Source organism: Haliotis rufescens, unplaced genomic scaffold (genome assembly GCF_023055435.1).
Source record: "Haliotis rufescens isolate VD_foot unplaced genomic scaffold, xgHalRufe1.0.p SCAF_2, whole genome shotgun sequence".
NCBI lineage: Eukaryota > Metazoa > Mollusca > Gastropoda > Lepetellida > Haliotidae > Haliotis > Haliotis rufescens.
In genome coordinates, this window is record NW_025963890.1 from 37,937,190 (window position 1) to 37,965,101 (window position 27,912).

General features: G+C 40.5%; 1 protein-coding gene across 3 annotated transcripts; it reads left to right on the forward strand.

The window, feature by feature from the left end:
* Positions 1 to 523: 523 nt before the first annotated feature.
* On the forward strand, positions 524 to 26,927 carry LOC124120827. Of its 3 annotated transcripts, XM_048399921.1 has the most exons (26): positions 526 to 1,001; positions 5,280 to 5,417; positions 5,861 to 6,064; positions 10,497 to 10,703; positions 11,699 to 11,830; positions 12,258 to 12,404; positions 12,638 to 12,781; positions 13,074 to 13,211; positions 15,663 to 15,786; positions 15,944 to 16,017; positions 16,389 to 16,774; positions 17,603 to 17,690; positions 17,821 to 17,897; positions 18,474 to 18,510; positions 19,072 to 19,172; positions 19,716 to 19,841; positions 20,003 to 20,148; positions 20,446 to 20,581; positions 20,666 to 20,812; positions 21,006 to 21,027; positions 21,178 to 21,212; positions 21,497 to 21,616; positions 21,811 to 21,927; positions 23,131 to 23,267; positions 24,723 to 24,855; positions 25,249 to 26,927. In XM_048399921.1, the coding sequence occupies exons 1-26, from the start codon at positions 941 to 943 to the stop codon at positions 25,318 to 25,320; spliced, it is 3,249 nt and encodes a 1,082-aa protein (XP_048255878.1). In that variant the 5' UTR covers positions 526 to 940; the 3' UTR covers positions 25,321 to 26,927. The 3 variants fall into 3 exon arrangements, with proteins under 3 accessions (XP_048255880.1, XP_048255879.1, XP_048255878.1); XM_048399923.1 differs by lacking the exons at positions 24,723 to 24,855; positions 25,249 to 26,927 and adding an exon at positions 23,645 to 24,716 and having other exon boundaries at positions 524 to 1,001; XM_048399922.1 differs by lacking the exons at positions 24,723 to 24,855; positions 25,249 to 26,927 and adding an exon at positions 23,846 to 24,716 and having other exon boundaries at positions 524 to 1,001.
* The last annotated feature ends 985 nt before the right edge of the window (positions 26,928 to 27,912 follow it).

The following is a 27,912-nucleotide window of genomic DNA, read 5'->3' on the forward strand; positions in this document are numbered from 1 at the left end:
TCTGGTGTTCCCCGCCTTGATGTTGCTGGAATACTGCTAAAAGCGGCGTAAAACCATACTCACTCACTATTGCCTCTGATATTCTATCTTTGAAAGTGTCGCTTCAATAAGGCATGTACTGTTCTCACGACTGTGCAGACAACAAGACATTATAACAAAAATAGTGCTGCCCTTGTGCAGGGAGAATTGTGTGAAAGGTTCGCAAAAATGGGGCTACTTACTACTGAAATGTAACGTAGTAATGAATATTTTAATCTGTAATAATTACGTGGGTGTTATTTTGTATGAAGGTATTATTGCATAGTTAAATTATGTCTCTCGTGGTATATAAGACACGTACAATTAAAAGGCAAAATAGATGTAATATTCCCAATAGATATGTGGTATTCCCAACAGATATGTAGTATTCTGCTACGAGATATTCTCGAGGCCTCACTGATACATCGTCAGGGCTGACCGCACGTGACATAGATGGAAGCTACCCTGTTACCTCTGTTGTGAAGCAAACCTCACAGCGGGTCCATGAGTCACATGCATGCGTAGGAGGATCAGGTAGGGAGTGCGAGCTGTTGACACTACCCAACTGTCCCACAATGTACCCTCATTGATCAAAACCGTAGCTGTGTGTCTACCCACGTCCATCCCTGCATAGAACACACGTTTGATGAAGTCTCGCCGCCTAGCCGTCGGACAAGGATGTATATGCATTTGAGGCAATGTGACAGGGATTACGAACCTGAAAGCTGAACACTTTGTTTGTTGTAAGTTAGGATGTACATGCATGTGTCCTGTAAACCTTGGAATCGCCCCCTTATGAATTCAAATATAAATACATATTGAGCTATATTACTGCGAGTGTATATACACCACACAGTAGATGTGCAGTGTGCGGAACGTTTAACACAGTTTGACAGGGTATTTCACTTCCTCGTTGTTCAACATGGCGGGTGTCAGGATACTCGCTGTGGTGGCGTTCGCAGGATGGACACAGCTGACATGGGGTGAGTAGATCAGATGGGTTTGTTACGATGATATTTCTCAAGTATGTGTACATCACCCCCCTGGGGCGATAAAAGGTTAGCTATTGTCTATTTGTCTAAACTGTGATATCGAAAACAGTCTAAGGAAACAAGTTTTGGAAGTGATTCATATAGGTGACCCAGTCTACCCTTGAATATGCTGTGTTGATACTCTGGCAAGAATGATCATATAGCATCCCTTGAGAAAGACTGACATTGTTATGTAGTCCCCATAATGTACCTTTCTCTTCCATATGTTGTCTTAATCAGCTGAATAAGCTTACATGCCATGTGTTACTGTATAAATATGCAGTATTTTTTATCTATTCAAATTTAAATCACTATTAGCAACTTAGTTATTACAATGATGATAATTACAAACATATTGCATTGCTGATTCGAATGTGTGCTGCGTTGACCTTCAAAATAATGTAAACAGATCACAACATGTACTCGTGCACCGACACGTGAAACATCTATGTCTTGGTCCCAACAGAATGTGTTTCCAGATCTGGTTGAATGGGACAGAATCAAATAACAGTCCTGTTATCTGTACCCTTAGTCCTGTCTTCCATGACCCGAGGTTCAGTCATCCGTATCATTCATACCCAAGGGTCCCAACATCCCTACCCCAGGGCCTATCATCCCCATCCCACGGCCCTATCATCCCTACCCTAGGGTGCTATCATCCCTTCCCCCGGGCCCTATCATCCCGACCCCAGGGCGCTAGCATCCCTACCCCACGGACTTATCGTCCCTACCCCAGGGTGCTATCATCCCCATCCCACGGCCCTATCATCCGACCCCAGGGCGCTATCATCCCCACCCCAGGGCCCTATCATCCCGACCCCAGGGCGCTATCATCCCCATCCCACGGCCCTATCATCCCGACCTTCAAAATAATGTAAACAGATCACAACATGTACTCGTGCACCGACACGTGAAACATCTATGTCTTGGTCCCAACAGAACGTGTTTCCAGATCTGGTTGAATGGGACAGAATCAAATAACAGTCCTGTTATCTGTACCCTTAGTCCTGTCTTCCATAACCCGAGGTTCAGTCATCCGTATCATTCATACCCAAGGGTCCCAACATCCCTACCCCAGGGCGCTATCATCCCCATCCCACGGCCCTATCATCCCGACCCCAGGGCGCTATCATCCCCATCCCACGGCCCTATCATCCCTACCCTAGGGTGCTATCATCCCTTCCCCAGGGCCCTATCATCACGACCCCAGGGCGCTAGCATCCCTACCCCACGGACTTATCGTCCCTACCCCAGGGCGCTATCATCCCCATCCCACGGCCCTATCATCCGACCCCAGGGCGCTATCATCCCCATCCCACGGCCCTATCATCCCGACCTTCAAAATAATGTAAACAGATCACAACATGTACTCGTGCACCGACACGTGAAACATCTATGTCTTGGTCCCAACAGAATGTGTTTCCAGATCTGGTTGAATGGGACAAAATCAAATAACAGTCCTGTCTTCCATGACCCGAGGTTCAGTCATCCGTATCATTCATACCCAAGGGTCCCAACATCCCTACCCCAGGGCGCTATCAGCCCCATCCCACGGCCCTATCATCCCTACCCTAGGGTGCTATCATCCCTACCCTACGGACTTATCGTCCCTACCCCAGGGCGCTATCATCCCCATCCCACGGCCCTATCATCCCTACCCTAGGGTGCTATCATCCCTTCCCCAGGGCCCTATCATCCCTACCCCAGGGTGCTATCATCCCTACCCCACGGCGTTATCGTCCCTACCCCAGGGCTCTATCATCCCCATCCCACGGCCCTATCATCCCGACCCCAGGGCGCTATCATCCCCACCCCAGGGCCCTATCATCCCGACACTAGGGCGCTATCATCCCGACACCAGGGCGCTAACATCCCGACACCAGGGCGCTATCATCCCGACACCAGGGCGCTATCATCCCTACCCCACGGACTTATCGTCCCTACCCCAGGGCGCTATCATCCCCATCCCACGGCCCTATCATCATCACCCCAGGGCCCTGTCATCCCTACCCCAGGGCGCTATCATCCCCATCCCACGGCCCTATTATCCCGACCCCAGGGCGCTATCATCCCTACCCCAGGGCGCTATCATCCCCATCCCACGGCCCTATCAACCCTACCCTAGGGTGCTATCATCCTGACCCCACGGGCTTATCATCCATACCCCACGGGCTTATCGTCCCTACCCCAGGGTCTTGTCACCAGTACCCCAGGGTCCGATCATCCCTACACAAGGTTCCTATCATCCCTGTCCCAGGGATTTTTCATCCTTACCCATGGGTCATGTTATACCCACCTTGTGGTCATATCATCTCTTCCCAAGGGTCATACCATCCCTACCACAGGGTACTTTTACCCTTACCCCAGCATCATGTCATCCCTACCACAGGGACCAATTATCGCTACCCTACGGTCCTGTAATCTCAAGCCCCGGGTCTTTTCATCCCTACCCAATGGTCCTGTCATCTCTATCCCAGGTTTATATCACCCCTACCTCAGGTGGCCTTCTCCCGGAACTGTCTTTGCGCTAAGACTGGCGTAAAGGGTTCGTAACGAAAGAAATCTTAGCTAAGTCTATTTTCAATGCCGTCTTAGCGCTAAGTTCTCTTAAGTTTTCGAAAAAAGAATTAAGACATGGTCGGACCTGTCTTAGGATCTAACGACTGGTACAGTGGCGGCCAAAAGACGGCATGTTGAAGAAAACGATTCGACAGTATGTGTCAACTGCATCATTTCTGACCACAAATTAAATTCGAGTGTTTTCTACTTGCACTTTAAAAGCACGAACAGCAGATGGCATATGTCACTGACAGTGCATTCCAGATGATAGCTTTACACTCATTCCATACAAAATGTTACTTGAAACAACATACCGTTTTCGTTTATTTCGGTTGTGACACTTTCCAAGTTGTCGAGGTAACCGTGATCTGTTCATGTCAAGGGAAGTTAATTTATATGAGGAATGAGAGTGGTTACCCCTTGACAACGAGTACAAGGTATGATATACATACACACACAAATGTACATGTAGCATTTAATTGAATGTGCACCTTGTCTGTTTACAAGGAAATCTATGAATGCACAATGTCATTTAGAAGGCGGTCAAATGTAACAAATGTTATATTTGGGATAACACCTTCTTAGTAGGAGAAGCTGTACTTTACTAAGAAAGTGTTATCCCGAATATGACATTTGTTACATTTGACCACTTTCTAAATGGCATTGTGTGTTTATAGCTTTCGGCTTTGGGAGCGATACCAATTTACACTTGTCAGAGGGGTACACAAAGTATGTGATCTGGACTACCAGTTGTCGGACTTTCATTTTGTGGAAGCCTCGTTGGCAGAATGGGTTAGATCGCCGATATTTTGTGTTTGCGATTAGGTGCCTCACTCCCCAACGCAACTCAAGCAACAAAATTACGAAAATCTGTACTTTATTAAGAAAGAGTTATCCCACTTGTGTTACATTTGACCACTTTCTAAATGGCATTGTATGTTCCTATTTTCTATTAAACATGCAACCACGCCACAGAAGTTTGTTATCATCGAATAATAATCATTGCCTTAACGATAAATAGCTTGGTAATATTTCGTGTGCGAATAAAACAAGTTTCGTTGTTTTCATGTAATTTTGTGACATGAACATTTAGTAGAAAGTAAGAGAGTCGATTTAACGTTTTACAACAAAGACATAATGTATGTGAATCAAACTTGCTGCACTTATCTATGCGGGAGTTTCACAGCAGATCTGTTGAATGTGAGCATATATATATGGCCAAGTATGACTGATCTCTTGGGACATGTATCATTAAGTTGCATATAGTATTAACGTGAATCTAAATGGGGATTCGTCCTTAGCATATCTACTACAGGGCAATTCTTAACTGTTAAGTCAGACCTCGCCCACGTTTCAAAGCTCTACAGGCAGTTTGGGGACTGTAGATCTTCCTGTCACTGTTGAATCTCACCTCTCCGTATCTCTCCCTAGGTTCCTGTCTACAGGGGATGTTTTGAGACTCCTGTAGCTACTCCTGTCACAGAAGATCTCACACCTCTATGTCTCTCCATAGGTTCCTGCCCACCAGGCCATTTTGGAGACTCTTGAAGCTACTCATGCCACAGAAAATCTCTCACCTCTATATCTCTCCATATATCTATGTCCACAAAGACTGTTTTGAGACTCCTGAAGCTGTCACAGAAGATCTCACACCTCTATGTCTATCCATAGGTTCCTGCCCATCAGGTCAGTTTGGAGACTTCTGTAGCTACTCCTGTCACTGTGGGGCATCCTGTGCCGAGACAACAGGTGCCTGTTCTGGAGAGTGTGATGAAGGATGGACGAAGGGAGGAGGGCTTTGCCAGAAACGTCAGTACCACATACATTTTACGTGTTTTATGTTGATGCGTTAAATATTTTGCTCTATGATATGAGTGCAAAGTGTTCGACATGTAACTCATATATTGCCAACATATATATTTCTATATATAAGTAGAATCAGCCGAAAACATGAATGTGCAATGTTTTTCAATGTTGATTTTCATTACAAATACCACTAGTGCTTTCGACCGCCACCTTACATGTAAACATGTACATGGATAATCACTTAAACGTCACCCCATATCGTGTATTTCACACAGGATATACAAGTTATGAAAGTATATTTGGGCAATATGTTAAATGTATATTTTTTTCATGAATGCTGTATTCCATAATGATTTTACTCACCGAGCAAGGATCATCTTCAGCATAGTATATACAGCGACCATTGTAAAGTTTATGACGTGATTCTTGCTCTTCAATGTACGTAGAAAACATTGCACTGAACAAGACAGCATCCACAACATCCGGAGTGTTTGGCGCCTGGTTAACTTCAAATGCTGTGGACGGAGACAGTGACATAGCTGGTAGTCCTAGAACATGTTTCCACGCTGGTGGATCTCCGTCAGACTGGACAGTGGATCTGGGCCGGGACTACCAGCTGTATGACATCAGGATCTACAGCAGACGTAATTGTAGGTATCCAGGCATCCTTATCTACAGTGGATGATATCAGCAGTCTAAGAAAATACTTACTTCTTAATTAACATGTACCAAAGAATGTTAACCTAAACTTCTTGCCTGAATTATCGTCAGCATTTTATCACATTCCATCCAAACTCACTATTTATGTAAATAACAAACATCAGTAACTTAGTTGTAGTTTGGACATCATTTACTGATAATACAACACCCCACGTCAGTGAATAACCTCAGATATAAGTCCCTCTCAAGGTTTAATAGTGTCAACAAAAGACGAACAGACCCTCAGCTAAATGCATGCATCAAAAGGTAGTAATACCCTGTTTTAGAAAACAAACATATTCTAGCCATATGTCTGCGATTACCTGACTATAACAATTTATGTTTTACACAGGATTTATACTATCGAACGTTTGTGTTTCATAGGCTATATTTAGCTTTATAGGCTATATTAGGATTTGTATCACTAAATTACCTTTGGGTGATGAATATATTCTGAGATAACAGTACGGGTCGATGATAGTTGGTTTAACACTGTCTGGCTTGTTGACTTTATGTATTTACCGACTGTCATGGTACAGTAAACTACGTTAATAACGAACACGCTTACAACGAACTGACGGATATAACAAACTATTTCTTGGTCCCGTCCATTTGTTGTATGTATGCTGTACATATGTTTATAACGAACTACGGTTATAACGAATTAAAATAAGTGGTCCCTTTGAGCTCGTTATAACCATAGTTTACTGTAGTTGGAGCTTGTCAACATCTCATGTCAACCTTGTTCCTGCCTTTCAAATTGCTGAAGAACCAAACATGCCATGTTGCGGATATGTAGCCTTCTGGGACTGATGGAAGCCATTTTTATTGAATACAGTGAAATCGTTTCACATGCAGTTATATATTTAGAATGGTACATCTTCAGCCATGACAAACTTAGGGAAAAACTCAACTCTTTGATCAATGGAACATTTGTTACAAAACGTGGTGACCATAGTTATATCTCTATCATCAAAGGTTCAGAAGGAACTGTTCCAAATTATAGCAACTGTCATCTGAAGTTGACTGAGAAAACAATTTGTGAATTGCGGGACTTCCTCATTGATAACTTTTGAGGGATATTTAAGTATAAAGCTTGTAGGCAAGAAGCCGCCTCCGTGGTCTTGTGGTAGAGCGTCCCCCCGGAGAGCGGAAGGTCCGGGGTTCGATCCCCGGCCGCGTCATACCAAAAGACGTTAAAAGATGGTACTCGTTGTTACCCTGTCTGGCGCTCGACATTAAGGGGCTAAAACAAGGACTGTTCGGCTCGGAGTTAGTATACTGTGTCTGAGTGGGGTATTCATGTTAAACTGCGGCATGGTATCTCAGTGAGCTAGCACTATAAATCGGCGTCAGTCCGGACTAGTACAAGCAGCAAAACACACACACGTGCATGCACGTCGCTATATAAGTGCAATAATCTTGGACGTGACGTTTAACCCAATTTCACCTCACCTTGTAGGCAAGAACTAAGCATCCCCTTGGGCACCAATTATGCTCCCCTTCTGGCTGAACTGTTTCTTTATACATATGAATCAGAATTCCAAAACAAGGGAATTTGGCCAAGAAGTTATACTTAAACTTCCTGTATATCGTTGATCTGATATCGTTCAATAATGGTCAAAATGGAAAACATATTCACCTGTTTCACATTTAGATCTATGCGTAATAATTCAGTGACAAAAAGAAAGCTATCCACATGACAGTATGACAAATGGCTTTATCTTTCCAACAGTCAACTCTCCCTTTATGTCGAGTAATATTCCATCAGCCCCAGCCTTTAGTGTCAACATTACAAATGTTTGAGGTATACGAGCACCTGGTATCATCAGTATTTGATAGTGATTCATAAACACAAGCTTATAATATAGTTGGAATCGAACTATCGACTCTGCTTGTAGACCATATTTTATGAAGATGTTTTGTCGCTTTTATTCAACAAGCGTGTGAACACGTTATTTCTTGATGCAACAAGAGGGATTTTGCAGCTATTCACAGCAAACACAAGGTTGATGAAATACAATGAAGGACCAAAATGTCTTTAACAAGAACAGTTTTCATCAATGTGCCAACTGTTGAATCTGTTCAAATCAATGTAACATTCTTATACAAACTACCTCGACAGTATTATTCGAGCAACCTTAACAGTACATTTGTTCACGCAGCCAACTACAAACAACTCGTACAGATTTGTTAAATATCTCAGAATATATTCATCACACAAAGCTTATTCAGTGGTACAAATCCTGAAAAAGCCTTATAAATCTAAAACTGACACATAAGTACGCTGTTATGAATTAATAATGTCGTTTTCACGCTGAAAGGTACCAAGTTGTCAACTCGTCGCTATCACGCCAGATTACATCAAAAGTAAAGACAAAAATATCGAACTTTTTATTGAGTGTTGTTTATAAAGACAATAAAGATTTTGACCCGGTGCATGATGTAAGTTCGATTTAGTTAACAAATTAAATTAAAACGGCCCAAAACCTGCCTAAATCTTGCTTCCTGAGCTCGGGTGCTCTGTCAAGTGAGAACATGGTAGTTGCTACCTACCGGTTTGGCATGGACAGCGCTTACCCCGTGTTTGAGTTACATATGGAAAGACAGTGGGCATTCGGCACAGTTGAGAAAATTCCGTTACTTTTACTTTACTCACTGACGGTAATAGCCATTTTGTTTTTTAAGATGTGAGTGAGTGAGTTTGGTTTAACGCCGCTTTTAACAGTATTCCAGTTATATCGCGGCGTGTCAGCTTAATGTGGGAGGAAAGCCCGAAGAGATGCAGGTCTCAGACGTTTACCACGTTGAAACCCATGAGCACGGGTATGGTGCTGACAAACCTAGAAACATAATCGGGATTCGAACCCACGATCATAGGTTTCTGGCGTGCCCAAGGGACGCAACTCTGCACAGCGAATCGCGGCGCCTTAGGCGACTGGGCCATCCGTGCCCCCTTTTAAGATGTGACAAGCTGTAATGAGATTTATACTATATACATAACTCCGAAATGTAATTTTGACACAAACAAAAGACAAAGGAACCCAAATACACGCCGAAAATCTTTAAGTGGTACTTTCTACAACTAGCTAGTATATGGCCTTGTCCTTGATAACTAATAAAACATCATAGTTGCAGTTGCTGTGAACGTTATTCTAGTTCACTGCTGACATTTTTGAGACGGAAGGTCGTGAAAGTTGATATGGCTTCAAAAATAGTAGCATTGTCGAGGACATGTAACGTACATGTAGGAAAATGTGTAAATTGCCAGAAACACTGAGTCAGACTGTAGTGGTGACAAGGAAGATTGGACCAAAGGCAGATCGACGGCCGCTGTTGACTAACACTTCGTATGTCACTTGAGGTATTTGAAGGTCACTTGCCTTGTTGAATGTTACTCGACAAACATTCCATTTGTATCAGTACGGACCCCTCATCAGTGCTCTGTGTATCATTGAGATAACTGCCTGCTGAGTGTTCTCTTTTATTGTATTTTTGTGTTTGCCGACGGGGGTGGTTCATTCGACAAGGTACAGCACTATTTGTGGTCGAATGCATGAATGGCTTAAATCTCGCCTCCTAACATGACAGTATGTAAGATTGCTATACCATAAATATATATCTCTTATCTTATCTTATCATCTTAGATAATTCTGCATATTTTTAGGGCATTGAGTTATGTTATATTCTTGGTTTTCACTTCTCAATGCGGTTGTTTTTTTACCGTATTTTATATGTTTAGCAAACACACTGACATTAATTTTACTGATGAATAGGCCTTAAGCAATCCATGTTTGCCGTAAAAGGCGACTATGCTTGTCGTAAGAGGCGACTAACGGGATCGGATGGTCAGGCTCCCTGACTTGGTTGATACATGTCATCGAATCACAATTGCATGGGCCGATGCTCACTGGATTGTCTGGTCCAGACTCGATTATTACAGACCACCGTCTATAGCTGCAATATTGACAAACAAACAAAAGATAGCCGAACATGATAAAAACGAATTACTGTATATATATATATATATATATATATATATATATATATATATATATATATATATATATATATATAAATCGTGTGAAATATACGCGGGATATCGTGCTTTTCACCAATAATATTATGATGTATTAGCTTTATGTGATGTTGTAATTATTGCTAGCGGCCAGAAGTTTATGTGAATTGTATAAATCCCATACACTTTAAATCATGCATTGAGAATTGTGTGTACGTGTGTATCTGTCACTTTATTATGCCAATGTGTAAGGCCATATGTTTATGTGAACATATAGCTGAGATATATCAGCTATTAGCTACATTTTCAAACAATATCATAGTCCAGTGTAGTTTGAGACTCTGCTTTTTGTGTTATTACGTCAGTCTACGGGAGAAACGCGAACTCTGATATCTACCTGAACAATGACACTTCAAACATCTGCTCCACACTACCGAGTTCGTCTTCTACACCCAACCCTACTGACGTGACGTGTAACGGTACCGGCAGACAGGTGACTATCATGAAGCAGGGGACGGGAGGAGGCGATGGCTACGCTAGCGCACTGAACATCTGTGAGGTGGAGATATATGGTAAATCTTTGATTGCATTTATGCATTCTTGTGCCACTGATACCCATGTTTCACTGCCCTTTTATAGCAAATGTGCTTTAAATTTGTAAGTTTGGTTTCAGAGTTTAATCGTAGAATATTAGAAGCTGTATGAAACATATCTGAGGCAGTGTGACACTGTTTTAACAAATACAGTTCAGCTTTATTAACCAGTTTAGTGATGTTCAACCTCAAGGCGCTGAGAGCTATCAATATGGCTGATCAAGTCAGCTAGATACAACAAAGCCGTTCTTATTTCCAGGAGTTCAGCTATTGTGATCCTCTGATAATTCTCCTTTCTATTTATGCATACCTTATGCGTTTCTATATCCTTCATATGAATATTTGTTTTATTCAAAGGACCGTATGCCCTAATCACCTAAACTAAATCTCACAATTCCTTTGCTCTTCCTGTCTGTGACCCTTCGGTGGTGCTATTCCCTGGCAGCGTCACATCGAAAGACGTTAAAGGACGGTTGCTTCCCTGAATGATATTAAGGAGATAAAACAAGGACTGACCGGCTTGGAGTTATTCTAATATGTTAGAGAGGGGTATGCGGGGGAGTGGGGGTAGCCTAGTGGTTAAAGCGTTCGCTCGTCACGCCGAAGACCCGGGTTCGATTCCACACATGGGTACAATTTGATAAGCCCATTTCTGGTGTCCCCCGCCGTGATATTGCTGGAATATTGCTAAAAGCGGCGAAACACCAAACTCACTCACTCCCTGAGTGGGGTATGCAAGTTAAACTGTAGTATTGTGTCTCAGTTGGTTAATACTATAAAACCGACATTATAAGTGCAGACTGGTACACGCAGCGTCACACAACAATATTTGCATGTCCATCGTCATGCGAGTAAAAAAATATTGTAATCGTATATTGTATATATTGTTGTACACAAATTCACTTCCACTCCCCGCCCTCTCCCAATCTCTCAATACACTCAAATGCAGTAATCTTGTCTTCCTAATACAACAGCCTGCAGTCCAGGAATCTACGGGGTGAACTGTGATACGTTCTGTCACTGCCTGAATTCAAGCTGTGATCGCTTGACTGGATTCTGTCCTGGAGACTGTAGACCGGGGTGGCAGGGACAGAGATGTGACACAGGTGAGGAGGTCTTACTGTCAGGTGTAGTGTGACCCAGTCAGTGGTGTGTGTATTGGAGACTGTAGACCAGGGTGGCAGGGACAGAGATGTGACACAGGTGAGGAGGTATTACTGTAAGGTCTGGTGTGACCGAGTGAGCTGTCCTCAACACTGTAGTTGGCGACCCTTTTGTACAGAGCGACATGAGTGCCACTATAGGAAGTCAAGATTGAAGCATGGGAATCACTACATGCGTATGTTGTTGAGGTCTTACTGTCACGTGGTGTTAGTGATACTATGGCCCTTTTAAGTGGTGCATTTATACTACATATTGACTTGTTTTATACATTTCTTGAACCGACTATCCAGCACAATTTACAGCCCAAATGCTTCACAACACTCATTTATACGCAATGTAAATACTCTAACTGTTGTTATTATTTCATAGCTTGCAACAACACTAACTATGGTACCAGCTGCAACAAAACATGTGCTTGGCGGAAGTGTTTAGCTACCAACTCGTCATGTGACCCTCGCACTGGAGCATGTGACACAGGATGTCGTCCTGGGTGGATAGATGAGGACTGCACACAAGGTAAAGAATGTTTAACATTTATTGGTAAAAAGACACATTAATTACAAAAGTCACTTGGGAGGTCGAGCAAGAAGACAGATCATGATAAGTTATTGATAGGACGACTGGGTTACTGTGGTCCCTAAGATTGGAAAACGCCTGTCATACCACAAGGTTACCATAAAGGGAATCAGTTTACATCTACCCTGCTATTAAATGCCTGTCAGTTGTGACCTCTTCCGTTCTTGTTACAGAATGTGCCATTGGAAAATATGGTGCAAATTGCAGTGGACTGTGCTCTGACAGACACTGTGCAGGAAAATCATCCTGTGATCACGTGATAGGAACATGCGATTTTGGGTGTGAAGCTGGCTGGATGGGTGCTGACTGTAAATATGGTGAGTCATGGAAATGAATCGTAACTATAGTGAATAAGAAATCACTGTGGTTAAAAAATAATTTACACTTTCACATATTGAAGTGAATCGTAACTATACGAGTAAGTGAATAAGAAATCAATGTGGATCAAATATAATTTTCACTTACACATATTGAAATTAATAGTAAGTGTAAGAGTAAGTGAATAAGAAATCAATGTGGTTCAAATATAATTTTCACTTTCACTACAATATGTGCATTACTCCTTATAGGAAGCATAAGAAGGTTGGTATCTCTGCCATCTAATTCCAGATTGTGATTCCAAACATTATGGACCAAACTGTCTTAGTGCCTGCTCCTCCAGACACTGTTTGGGGAATTCTTCCTGTAACGCAACAGGGGCCTGTGACAGTGGATGTGAGACGGGATGGACACTGGCTGACTGTACAGGTAATGACATTATGTTACACTCATGAGGGTAATAGGAAGGTTGTAATAGCAAGGTCGTAGCCGGTGTGAAGGGACATTGGTGAGAGATGTTATGTAAAAGGGTGGAAACAAATCGTAACGATGAAAAACATAAGTTGGGTAATCTGTACAGACATTATGCCATATGCACGTAACAGAGGTATCTCTAAGGAAGCAGTTGGTATTTCACGGGGGTGAACCATACGTCAGTTTCAGCTTATATTTTGAAACATTTACAAATAAGACTTTTCCAATAACATCTATCTATCTATTCAAAAGAGACATTATTAATATGCCGGTTTATATGGTCTAAAGCATGTGAAACCCTTGCCTTACAAGCACGGAAGGCAATAAGGCCAGTTTTTTATTTGTTTAATAATAACAGATTTATAGATTTCTCGACTGCTTGTAAAGTATTTTACAGTAAAATCGCTCCAATATGGATGTATGGTTCGGAAATATGGGGTATTAAATATTTTGATACAATTGAAAAGATACAAACATGCCATTTAAAACGTTTTCTTGGTATGGGTAAATTTGCATCAAACAAAGCTATTCTGGGTGAAACTGGACGTCATTGTATGTTTATAAATACGCAAATAAGGGTAATTAAGTACTGGATTAAGCTTTTGCGAATGAATGCAATGTTCCAATGTTATGTTATGCTCAAAGTATTAGATGAGAATGGAAAAGTCAATTGGGCATCGTATGTGACGGAAATGTTATGTAATAGCGGTTTTGCTTACGTGTGGTTATTACAAGATGTTAGTGATAAGAACATGTTTTTATCTGCATTTAGAAGACGCTAAAAAGATATATATTTCCAATCATGGTACCACAGTTTAGAGTCTTCTACTTTTTTAGTGCATTATGATAATGTAAAATCACTTCTGCAACCCGAATTATACATAACAATACTCAGAGACAAACGATTAGTAAGAGCAATGTGTAAATTTCGAATATCACTTCACAACTTATTATCTCAACATTATTCGTGAAAGGTCATTGTTAAATATACCTCATTCAGAATCTATATGTAAAGAATGTGACTTAAATTTAGTAGAGGATGAAAACCATGTCTTTTTTTTTATGTAAGAAATATTTTCACTTGAGAAATACTTTTTTTTACCTCATTACAGAAATATTATATAGGTAATATTACGTTTACATATTCATTTAAATCATGTGATATTACTGTACAATGCTTGACATATTTATATTTATGTAAATAACTTAAAATGAGATCGACAGAGATGTAACACTCTGGACATGTGACCTAAAATGTTATTTATCTTACAACTGTACTATGTGGCCTGAATTACGAAATAAACTTGATTGATTGATTGATTATTTCGGCAGTAAAAAGCTTTTGCTTGTAAAGTGTTTTCCGTGAGGCAGAAGAAAAACAACTATAATGATGTTTAAATATTGCTGTACCAAACTTTAGAGACCGCCGAAGTTATATTTCCAATGATAGATTTATTGATAGCGTTATATTTTGGACATGTGACACATCAATCACTAAATTGACAAAGGTCAGTATAGTTTTTCATTACCTCCTAAAATATTTAACAATAATGTTTGTACTTATATTGTGATAGATATAATACACAAGGTGTATGCTCATAGCGCTAACAATATTACCGCGATCAATGGATCAGCGTCCACCCGATGTTATCCTCAGCTGCCCGGGGTGTATTCGGACCAAGCTGCCTGACAGGAGCTAGAAGGTTAACAGTTATAATAAAAATAACTACCATCTCTTCCTGCCAGGTAACGCTGGGTGAACAGAGGTATATTTGGAACAAAAGAAGATGTAAACACAAAATTTGCTACATGGTGCTTCAGTGTGGAGCAGGATCGAAGCCATTGAAACTCTCCAGAGTCAAGGTGCCGAGCGTGGTCACCCATCGAACTATTCTCCGAGACAGACGCTGCTTAACTGCACCTGATTTGTGACCTGACTATAATTCCTTCTTTGCTACACATACTATGGTGTACACCAATAAAAGCGGAAAAAAACCTTTCTACAAATCTGTGCTGAAGGCAGAGTCGACTGTATGATTCCAATTATATTATGCACATATGTTGATAAATCACCATCATATAATACTGTCATCAATGTTGGAAAGATGATTAAAATGAGATCAGCTATTCAAAACTCGTTCACATAGCAATGATGCAGTTAGGAAATTAATAGAAATAACTGGACATTCAGCAAGCTGTTCTGGGATCGTCAGCCCTGTTGTTCTTTAGACCAATACTCATGTGAAGTTATCATGCGTATCAAGTCCGGTCTTTGTATAGTCTGAATGTACATCTTTTTATAAACACTGCATGGTAGAAGAGCACTTTTCTTTTATTTAATGAGAGAAGGGCTCAGATATATGTATTTATCATATCGACTGTAATCTACTCGCACTCTATATACAGGGAAAGTTCTTATAGGCCCCAGTGAGTCTGTCGGCACCCCTGATCCCATCCCCGCTGTAGTAGGAGCTGTTGTTGGCCTGGTGGTGGTGGTTCTGGTGGTGGTCCTTGCAGTCATCCTGATCAGGTCAGTTTTGTCCCAAACGGGTCAACCCTTGACAACTCGTGAGATACCAATGTCAAAACCCAGAAATATCTTGAAATACCATACCTGCGTATATATTTATTACAAAATGACATTGTTCTATTAATGATTATATTCCACTTTGTGTCTTTAAATTTAGACGAAGACGTGGGAAAAAACATGGAAGCCCCACACTCCAGCCAGTCATTGCTGGTAACTTAACACCCAAACAAGGTAGTTGCATCTCTTTAATTAATTATTTTGCTCCCTTTATCAAACATATATGTTTCTGATACCATGCATAGAGGCAGAACAGAAACATGCAAGTTAAATCAACCAAGTGATATTAATATGATGCGTGAGGAACATGGGCATTGAAATATATTTGCTTCTTGTGATGTCCAACAAATTCAACCCTGATTGCCTATGTCTAATCTGTACACACCATGCCTTCTCCCATACATGATAAGGACTAATGTTACATTCGATCGTCGGACTCTTAGAAAACGATGTCGTGAAATAACTGGAATACTGTTCGAAGCAGTGTTAAACCCAAATAACATTCTCACTCTTATATAAGATAGGTTTTGTTGTGTTTCCGCCAGTTGAAAACAACGGTATGTACATGAATGTCGGATTCGAAAAAGAAGAGAAACCAGTGCTGTCTTCAAAGAAGACATCAGGTAAAAAGACCAATGTTCATGGCCAGTTTGAATCACACGGCGATGTAGCTGGGGACGCTGTATATACGAATGATAGCACGGATACAGATAAAGATGGAACTGGCAACCTTGACACCAAGAGAGCAGAGGAGGAGGAGGAAGACTACGACGTCTCTGCCCAGCCCGTACAGGTGGAGGACACACCAGATGTCCCTGACAGAAACTACTACAACCTGGACGATACTGGGCGTGATCACGTGATTCCCGTGTCCAGGCTTCAGACACGAGGGGACGAAATGACAATAGCAAGTGCAGAAGTGGAATTTAAGGTAATTTCTAAAGGTCGTGCACTACCCCGAGAGCACATTAAAATACAATGAAAGCATTAAGTTAATTTATTTACACAATTTATCGTCATTAAAACAAATAAGTTGTACTGTAAATATGTCCTTTAATTTACAATAAAATCCACATCTTAAACAAAAACAAAAATAAATAAGACTAACACAGTTCAATTTCATACTCACATTCCCTGAAAAAACAACTGTTACACTGGTTTACACAAAGTCTAACTAGATATTATGACCATTTACTATGCAAAACTATCCTTTAAATTTGCTTTAAAAAGCATAATAATAAACCTAAAATTCTACTCACTTTCAAACGATCAATATTGTAGCAAACCAGCTCGTACTTGTTTCTGAAGGTGAATTGTGTCTGCCAACAAGATAGACTTTAGTTAGAATGCTGCTCAGCACATGCACAACCTGCAATCCCTCATTTCCCCATGCTTGACCGTAACCAGAGAGAAATGCACAACTCGACCGAAACACATCCAGTTACACACCAGGCAAAATCCTTTCGTGTAAATTGGATCTGGCATCCAGATCTGAGTTTGGATGACAGAATATATAACTTGGCTGTGACCGTAATGGAGAATAAGTGATTGCTTTGTAATGATCATTGTGTGGATATGACATATTTTCCCTTGTTTGCTTTGTCAGCGAATTCCTGATGGTTTCACCCACTCATATGATGATGAATGATCTGAATTGTTTGATTGAGTATACATCTTGGCTGTGACAATATGAATTGATGATTTGCTTTGTAATTATCTTTGTGTGTATGTGACAGGTATTCCTTGTTTGTGTTTTCAGCGACTTCCTGATGGTTTTATCCACTCCTATGATGAATCTCAACAGCCCAGAAACAAGGGAAGGAACAGGTTCAGAGGCTATTACCCATGTGAGTAGGCCATGTAGATGAGAGTGATCATCTTAACTCTTATGAAACATTTTTAGTCAGGTGCGCTTTATCATCTGATGTCAAGTCTAAATCGACCATGTATTCGTACCAAATTCGTATTTGTTGCCAGATAACTACAACCGCGTTGTGCTGCGCGACGTGAGTGACGACAGAGGCGAAGACTACATCAACGCGAGCTACCTCGATGTGAGTTGAGAAACAACTTTCAATGAAACATGGAACACAAATTGAGAATTACTGCATTTACTCTTGCTGCGACAGATTACACGTACTTGTAAAACGTTCAGTTGTAAAGTTGGAATCATATGTGTAATCTTTGACGCAAACTGAGTTTATGGGGACAGCCTAGTTGTTGCCTGGCATCCTGTCCCACTGATTCACTGTATGGAAGCCCACAGGTATTCAGGGTAAGAACATACGAGCGCCCCATTGAGACATGTGCTTGTCGTAATAGACGACTAAATGGATAGAGTGGTCAGGCTTGGTGACTTGATTGATTGCATTTCATCATATCCAAAGTTCATCGACTGATGTTCAGGATATCAGTGACTAGATTATCTGCTCTCTATTATCCACATCAGTTGTACAGATGGAATACAGCTTGGAAAACAATTAATAAACAACCTGGCTGACTGGTGTTATACTGCTTACATTGACGTAACGGCATTACAATGTACTATGTTTCTGGCATGGACGTTTTATATTTACATTATTGATACAATGGTTTGAATTTCGCTTATAATACTTGGAACTTCTCTTCAGGGATATAAAGCAGAAAAGCGTTACATAGCAGCACAAGGTAAGGCTTCATAGTGTCACTGCACATCGTATTTGATTGTTTACCAAAGGTCAGCAAGATACATATGTCATTCATTCGAAACACAAATTTTCAATTCATTCACTGCAGGATTTTAAACGTTGCACGAGTGATTCCCATGCATTCAAACCTACTTTGGATATGTGCATTTTTCCTGTTATTTTGTGAACTTGTGAAGAGTGGCGATACAGTTTGCTTTCCGATACTCACGACACATCATCTATCTTATCATGCTAGCATGACCGAAACAGGAACAGACATTAGACGCGGACTTACGCCAACCGACACGGCTAGATTTGATCCTTACAGAAAGCAACTGCTTGACTTAACTGAACTGCTGAATAAGAAATACTTGTAATTTGGTATAATTTCTTTTTATCATGAGTGTGTACAACTTTGAACTAAAACAATCAGGCACAAAGGGTTATTTGGTGAAACAGAACCATACTTTGTTGGGGATTTGAACTTTATATATATTTTTCTGGATACTTCTGGATTAACATATTTGTTACATTCATATCGTGTCATATTCATATTCTTAAGGTCCCTACAGACCTGAAGTAGTGGTGGATTTCTGGAGAATGATCTATCAGGAGGAAGTTACAACAGTTGTCATGGTGACGGGACTTGTAGAGGCAGGGAAGGTAATATTAATAATTGCACCTTTAAAGAGCATCTTCCACACGTTTCCCTCCCCAAGTAGATGGTAAATGTTCAGCTATGACTGGATAATAATTTTGAAAGAAAACAACGACGAAATGGTTCCATGTTCAGATGGAGTACAAGAGATACGCAAATCAATAATAATTCTTCATTGATGCCAAATACAGTGAGTGTGTGACTTGGGTTTAACGCTGCTTTTAACAGTATTCCAGTTATATCGCGGCTTGTCAGCTTTATGTGGGAGGAAAGCCCGAAGTGATGCAGGTCTAAGACGTTTACCATTTCGGTGAAACCCACGAGCATGGTGCTGGCAAACCTAGAAACATAATCGGGGCGAACTGGGATTCGAACCCACAATCATAAGTTTCTGGCGTGCCAAAGGGACGCAACTCTGTACAGCAATGCTTGGGATGCGCTGTAATTGTAGATGCAGTATTTCATGTTAATTAATTTATAATTCTGTTCCACTTGAATTTAAGATGTTAATCCCACTTGTCATGTTTGATTATATTTAACATTTACAGATGAAGTGTCTTCAGTACTGGCCAGAGCAGGGAACTCTCACTTACGGCGACATTACAGTTACCAAGGAGACAGAAACAGGACTAGCAAACTACACAGTCACAAAATTGTCTGTTTACGCTAAAAAGGTATTATTTTCCCAAATAATTAAAAGTGTTCTCGAAAAATGTCCTCTTCGAGGATATACGTCCATGTACTTGTTTGTGATAAAAGGTTTTCGGAATCTCACTGATTATGTACACCGATCCATTCAACAATTCTATAAATTGTATTTAATGTTTCATGTCAGGAAGACAAGATACACTATGTTGACCACTTTCACTACACAAGTTGGCCGGACCATGGTGTACCCGACACTTCCGCATTGCTGGAGTTTATGTGGAGGGTGAAGGTCACTGCAAGACAGCAAACACAACCTGTCATAGTTCACTGCAGGTTAGAGTTTAATCGCGTTGGATATCAGCATAAAGGTCTGGACTGACGGAAACGATTCTGTACTGATGTTTATAAAATGTCACTGAGCATTTGTTTCTTTGTTGATTCACTGTATGTGTAACCTTACCCTTTGCTATACCGTGCAATTTAATTTTGATATAGAGAAACAGCATATTACCTATATTGTTTATGCAAACATTTCACGTGGACACCATTGTTACATTTATAATCCGCGTTATTAATTAAGATAAATGTGGAATTGCGTGTGATTTACACCAGTTGCTCATCTTATTCTAGCGCTGGTGTAGGCCGCACAGGTACATACATCGCTATAGAGAGTCTCGTGGATCAGGCAGCGGCAGAAGGCACTGTGGACGTCGTCAGCTTCGTTTCCAACATGAGAGGCCAGAGGAAGAACATGATTCAGACTAAAGTGAGTACACCACCAACACGCTGTGTAGCTCATATGCTGTATATTCTGGTATCCTTGCATCATTTTCTTATTGTCTGACACCAGGAGCAGTACCTGTTCCTGTACCAGGCCGTGGCTATGGCGGTGTCAGAGGGGGACACGTCACTGGACGCTGACGTCGTCAGACATATAGATCTCAATCACGTGTCTGCAGTTACCATGGGTAACAAATCTGTACAGGAGCACATTGAGGTAGGTGCACCATACAGTGTGTAACACCATCAATTCTCTTAAGATACATGGAAGACAGAAAATAGGAATTGTTTGTACAAAAGCTATCATCGTGATTGCAGCATACTTAATAATTAATCGTTTAGAATATGTTTTGATAAACATATATATATATATATATATATTATACAAATGTCACATGTTTTACTTTTAGGCTTTGGGAAATGAATCTGGAGGTAAGTGAACTGTTCCTTTTCGTCCCCAAAACGGTTGTATCTTTTTTTCACATTTCCCAACCTGAAACTACGCTCACACTTTAGAAACACGAGGACATCTTTACCCGATAGTTGCAGTTACGCTGTAGTGAACTTACTATATATTTTCAGGAGGTCTTCCAGAAGGTCCTATTACCACAGTAGAGGTAAGTGTGATACTCTTGACATGATTCCCTTGCAATGAGGGTTAAATATGGTTAGCTTTAACTAACTGATATGATTCCCAGATCAGATGTCTTAACATTACATATGTTCAAACTTAACTCACAATGAAACTATTCACCATATTTTCTTCCATGGAGTGAAGTAACGTACTGTGTTTAGCTAACCACGTTGCATTGTTGATAAGATTATTTATGGCATTGTTTATGTGTGTCGAATGGGTGTAATTAACATAAATACACGTGTAATATATGACATCTTAATTCAGTCATACAAATCAAGGAAGGGATTCTTCCTGATAACGTCACACCTAGACAAAGAAGAAGTGTGGAATCAAGTGTATAACAGCGACTCGCGTTCCTTGATCACGTGGGCTTCAGATCAACTGGTAGATATATTACTTAAACATTTTGGAAAATATCATAATCTGTTGTTAAAGATAATTTCAGATTAACTTGCTTCTAATGACTTTTCTTCCTTCGAGACGAACGTCAGTAGCTATCGATTTTATGTATCTATAGATCCACAATATAGATCCTGAAAGGGCAACAGTCACTAACCTTAACGCTGATTGCCTTGCAGATCTACCTCCCGTCGACTGACTGTCCTGTCTCCACATCGAGGCTGACAGCAAGCATGAAGACAACTAAAGTTATATCAAATAATGTTATCGTCAACACTATTGATCTCACAGTAAATGTAAGGCCGGCTCTTTTGCTAAGTGAAAAATGAGGAAAAGCATCACAATCAATCTGTCTACACCAAATATAATATTATTATGAGAAAAGACAACATATTAAGTCGCCAAATTGTTGCCAAATGTCTGTTTCACGAAGAGCAGAAAACATGCTAAAAGTAGGTAACTATGACAGTCAATCCTTCCATCATATCTCGGTCACCTACGAGTCATGTACATATTGTCATCTATAAAAGGGTCCATTCCGTTCATTAAGTTAACATAAGGTACTATATGTGTTTTTTTTCTAGTGTGATAACTTCACTGTTGGACACAGGGTCTTGCGATGGCAAATGATGACAATCTATACACTTCGGCAATAATGAAACACCACAAAGTTAAACATATTTACAATATGTCAGGAAAATGCTGATATACTTTCTGTTGGAGGTTAATCTATGTCTAAGCACATAGTATGCATGCCTTAATGATACGTGTGGCCCAGTGCCCCCTAAGACGCCGCGATTCGCTGCGCAGAGTTGCGTCCTTGGGCACGCCAGAAGCCTATGATTATGGGTTCGAATCCCGGTTCGCCCAGATTATGTTTCTAGATTGGTCAGCACCACACCCGTACTCGTGGGTTTCACCGAAGTGGTAAACGTCTGAGACCTGCATCACTTCGGGCTTTCCTCCCACATCAAGCTGACACGCCGCGATATAACTGGAATAGTGTTAAAAGCGGCGTTAAACCAAACTCACTCACCCACTAATGATACGTTATGTGAGCTATTCACTAAACTCAGGTTAGTTGTTGTGACAATTGGCACTTAATGTGTGATTGACAGCAAGGCAGAACTTTATAACAGCAGCATGTCATTAAGGAACCTTGGAAATGAGATTCTAAAACGTTTTAGTACAGCAGCGCTTCAAAGCAACAATGACCGACACAACATTACAATTTTGCATGACACTCCACATAAACCTTTCTGCCTGTGTCCTTTCGAATGTAACTTAATTAGTGGTAAAATCGTTCACTTATGACGTCGAAGGCCAGGGTACTATGCTCCACATTGGAACAATGTTTGAAGCTGATTTCTGAGTCCCCCACCGTGATATCACTGAAATATTGTGGTATATACTCACTCACTCACTTTGACACTTGAAATGTACTTTCTATTTAACTGTTGTTTTGCTATGAAAATATATTAATGAGAACTGTGTTTCAGGGGGATGATATCATCACACCCATCTTGCACTATCATTTGACCGGAAGTACACGTGACCCAAGTGTGACTCTGTTGATTGATAGCTTACTGACATGGACGAGTGATCCACAACGAGGCTCCTGCACAATGGTTTCAGAGTATGAATATTGTGTTCTCATCTATCCATTTCAACACCTAAAAACAACAGCTACCAAAAGTATAAACATCGTTAATAATCTTTAGCTCTATCTGATCATCGTGTAACAAATAAACCTATCTCTGAAGCGCCACACGTAAATATTACCTGTTATCTTAAATGTTTCTGAAAGTAGATCTGAGGTTTCAGATAACCATTATATTGTATGAACAGCCAAGCTGATTGTACAGTCGCTTAACAGCGGAATAGCATATTTCTAGCCCTGATATTGTCTTGTGTACTTGTAAGTACTGACACTTTACTGCAGTTCTGTGAGTGGGTCTCTACCCCTGACATTGTATTGTGTACATGTAAGTAAGTACTGACACTTTACTGCAGCTCTGTGGGTCTCTACCCCTGACATTGTATTGTGTACATGTAAGTAAGTACTGACACTTTACTGCAGCTCTGTGGGTCTCTACCCCTGACATTGTCTTGTTTACATGTAAGTAAGTACTGACACTTTACTGCAGCTCTGTGGGTCTCTACCCCTGACATTGTCTTGTTTACATGTAAGTAAGTACTGACACTTTACTGCAGCTCTGTGGGTGAGTCTCTACCCCTGACATTGTCTTGTGTAATGTAAGTAAGTACTGACACTTTACTGCAGCTCTGTGGGTCTCTACCCCTGACATTGTCTTGTTTACATGTAAGTAAGTACTGACACTTTACTGCAGCTCTGTGAGTCTCTACCCCTGACATTGTCTTGTGTAATGTAAGTAAGTACTGACACTTTACTGCAGCTCTGTGAATCTCTACCCCGGACATTGTCTTGTGTAATGTAAGTAAGTACTGACACTTTACTGCAGCTCTGTGAGTCTCTACCCCTGACATTGTCTTGTGTACATGTAAGTAAGTACTGACACTTTACTGCAGCTCTGTGGGTCTCTACCCCTGACATTGTCTTGTTTACATGTAAGTAAGTACTGACACTTTACTGCAGCTCTGTGAGTCTCTACCCCTGACATTGTCTTGTGTAATGTAAGTAAGTACTGACACTTTACTGCAGCTCTGTGAGTCTCTACCCCTGACATTGTCTTGTGTACATGTAAGTAAGTACTGACACTTTACTGCAGCTCTGTGGGTCTCTACCCCTGACATTGTCTTGTTTACATGTAAGTAAGTACTGACACTTTACTGCAGCTCTGTGAGTCTCTACCCCTGACATTGTCTTGTGTAATGTAAGTAAGTACTGACACTTTACTGCAGCTCTGTGGGTGAGTCTCTACCCCTGACATTGTCTTGTTTACATGTAAGTAAGTACTGACACTTTACTGCAGCTCTGTGGGTGAGTCTCTACCCCTGACATTGTTTACATGTAAGTAAGTACTGACACTTTACTGCAGCTCTGTGGGTGAGTCTCTACCCCTGACCCTGGCTTGTGTACATGTAAGTAAGTACTGACACTTTACTGCAGCTCTGTGGGTGAGGCTAGGTTCCTGATCCTCCTGGTAAACATTGCCAGCAGAATGCAGGACGATGGCAGGGTGGACGTCATCAACAACATGCGACGTCTACAAACAAGTCTCGCTGGGCCTCCATTCTCACAGGTAGGACACAGTCACAACCTCATAATTTTATGTCTTTAATGATGTCTGGAACGCAGGTGCAGGTGACTTTAGACACATGAATAATGGAAAGGTCCTGGGTATACAACATTTTCATGAGTAAACAAACACAAGCTTGAGGATAGAATTCGTGAGTGGCTGAAAATGTAACCAATGTTTTTGGTTAAAGTTGAGAAAGGTGTCTCCGTGCTGATGTGTGAAACACCATGATAAGGACTACGTATCTAGAGCCTATAACGTTGTTCTAACGTTATGCCTGCATCACTTCGGTCTTTCCTCCCACATCAAGCTGACACGCCGTAATATAACTGGAAAACCGTTCAAAGCTCCGTTAAGGCAAACTCACTCACTCTAACATGTTGGTTTCCCTTTCAGGAAGATGTCCGCCTGTGTCTGGAGTTTGCTCAACGACGACTGGAATCTCTTGGACTTTATGCCAACATGTAAATCATCTGCTGTTCATTTCAACAGCGTATCTGATTTTCTTGCAGATAATTTTTTCATACCAACACAACTAAAGCAAGTGGACTTGGCCTTTGTCAACAGGCTAAATCATATTTCCGAAAAAATTATGTTTACGACGTTAACAATGTTAAGTTGCATTCGTGATAAAACGTTAATAAGCTTTTCAAAGATCAAATCGTTGTATTCTAATTGCATGCTATACCTGCAGTGACATTTTCTAAATTGTATAAATATTTAATCTATTAACAAAGTTTTCGCAAACGCATACTTCGAATTGAACTTTAAAAACCTACGATCTGGTGTAACATTTGTTTCCATTTCTTTCATTCCAGCTAAATTACTAGACTGGATGTTATGTGATGAGGTTAACAACATTACAAAGTGTTTGGGCAGGCCTGTACTGTTTTACTTCAGCAAGGTATAATATTATGTGAACATGCATACACACGTAGGGTATATAAAACCTTACTCGTATTACGACTAGCATCAACTGTCTTTACATGTCCGATGCAATTGTGACTTGTACGGTATGGTTTTTTTCAGGTGAACTATTGTCTTGCCTTTGCATGTGTGTGTGACTGGAGCCAATGGTTGGGCAGGATTTTACTGTTAGTGATGCGCACCAGCACTATTAAATTGTGATTCATAAACATACACTGTAAATAATACACTCGGAAACGTAATTCGATTTAGCTTTTAACATTTGATACATTTTCTCGTGACTGAAATTTTAAACATGTTATATATATAGCTCGAAAAAAAGTGACATGTTAAATTATGATGTCTTTGAAGGGATTTAAGTTCATGATATCTAAAACAAGTCATATGTATTCAATGAAATCAACCTATGCCAATAAACAAACTATTTATGCCTGTAAAACACACACACACACACACACACACACACACACACACACACACACACACACACACACACACACACACACACACACACACACACACACACACACACACACACACACACACACACACACACACACACACACACACACACACACACACACACATGCATGTGTGCACTTATGCAATGTTTGCATAAGTGCAATAATCTTGGACGCGACGTTAAACCCTATTTCACCTCACTTCACCTGTTACATCTGGTAGTAATGGTCCTTTTTTTACCTGGTATAAGAAGATAAACATATATCATTACATGTTAAGATGATGTCATGAGAATTCGCGTCATTCCAACATGTGCGATTTGCGTCATAAAGATAAGGATTATGTAAGCCACATACATGTCACACGTAGTAGTGACCCATACATGTTACATATATTCCCATGTCTTTGCACATGCAATTATCGTCATCTGCTAGACATAATAAAGTAATAAATTCTAACAAGACTCATTGCTCAAGATACACTATATTAGTGTAAATCACTAATGCCGAGTCAATATATGTCTTATCAAATATTGAAACAATGTACCTTCGTGATGATATTTGAATTGGTCATGTTGTTTATATGCCTTTCTGTAAATGATGCAATTCAGTTTCTCATATTCTTGACAAATCTCATGGGAATGAACTGAAACTGTGTTAAAGTGAAGAATAAATAAATAGTTTTAACACTTTGTTTGTTATTACCTACAAAGCTAGACTATTATTTATTGTTTCTTTTTTAGTTTCTTAGCCTAGTTCTTCTTGGGAATACTGCACAGTAACGTTGCCAAAGCGTAAACAAAGAAAAAGTCAGTTGGCTGTTGTTTAACATGACATCACATAGCATTGCCGGTCAAAGGGTTATTTATTTCATTTCTCTACTAAATAGAGTGACGTCCCCGGAAACCCATGTGATATATTATCATATGTGAAGGGTGCAAAAAGAATGTTTGGGGCATTGAGAGTCCACAACCAACAATAAAGGCTACCCAAACAAGATGCATTCCGTCAAGTATCTACTTAATAATGACGCTGCATAGAAAAGATCTATACCCTTCAATCAAATGTCAACAGGCCGTTTCAATTATAAGGCATGCATGTATACATTCAAGTTGTTAGTAATATGCTGCATAGATTAACACGAATATAGCTGTAGAAGTGTGTTACTTGCACAGTTGTGACTTACATATACCCCTAATGACTGACATATATCCCTCATGACTGACATATATCCCAAATGACTTACATATACCCCTAATGACTGACACATATCCCTGATGACTGACATATATCCCTAATGACTGACATATATCCCTCATGACTGAAATATATCCCTCATGACTTACATATATCCATCATGACTTACATATACCCCTAATGACTGACATATATCCCTAATGACTGACATATATCCCTAATGACTGACATATAATCCCTCCTGACTGACATACATGTATATCCCTCATGACTTACATATACCCCTAATGTTATATCCTATGCTATGTTTACTTATTCTCCGCACCAGTATTTTCCTTAGCTTTTTAATGGTAGAGGGCCTGCATAACAATATATCAATATATATGCGGACATTGCAATCGACCCGGTACTTTGGTGTGACGAGCGAACGCTTTCACAGCTAGGCTACCCCACCGCTCCCCTAACAAGATGAGCC

Excerpts from the sequence above, each read along its gene's own strand:
- LOC124120827 (XM_048399921.1), top strand. The coding sequence starts at position 941 with ATGGCGGGTGTCAGGATACTCGCTGTGGTGGCGTTCGCAGGATGGACA. Across the intron at positions 10,704-11,698 it reads CTGTGAGGTGGAGATATATG|CCTGCAGTCCAGGAATCTAC; the intron begins GTAAATCTTTGA and ends CTAATACAACAG. Across the intron at positions 17,898-18,473 it reads TCAACGCGAGCTACCTCGAT|GGATATAAAGCAGAAAAGCG; the intron begins GTGAGTTGAGAA and ends ACTTCTCTTCAG.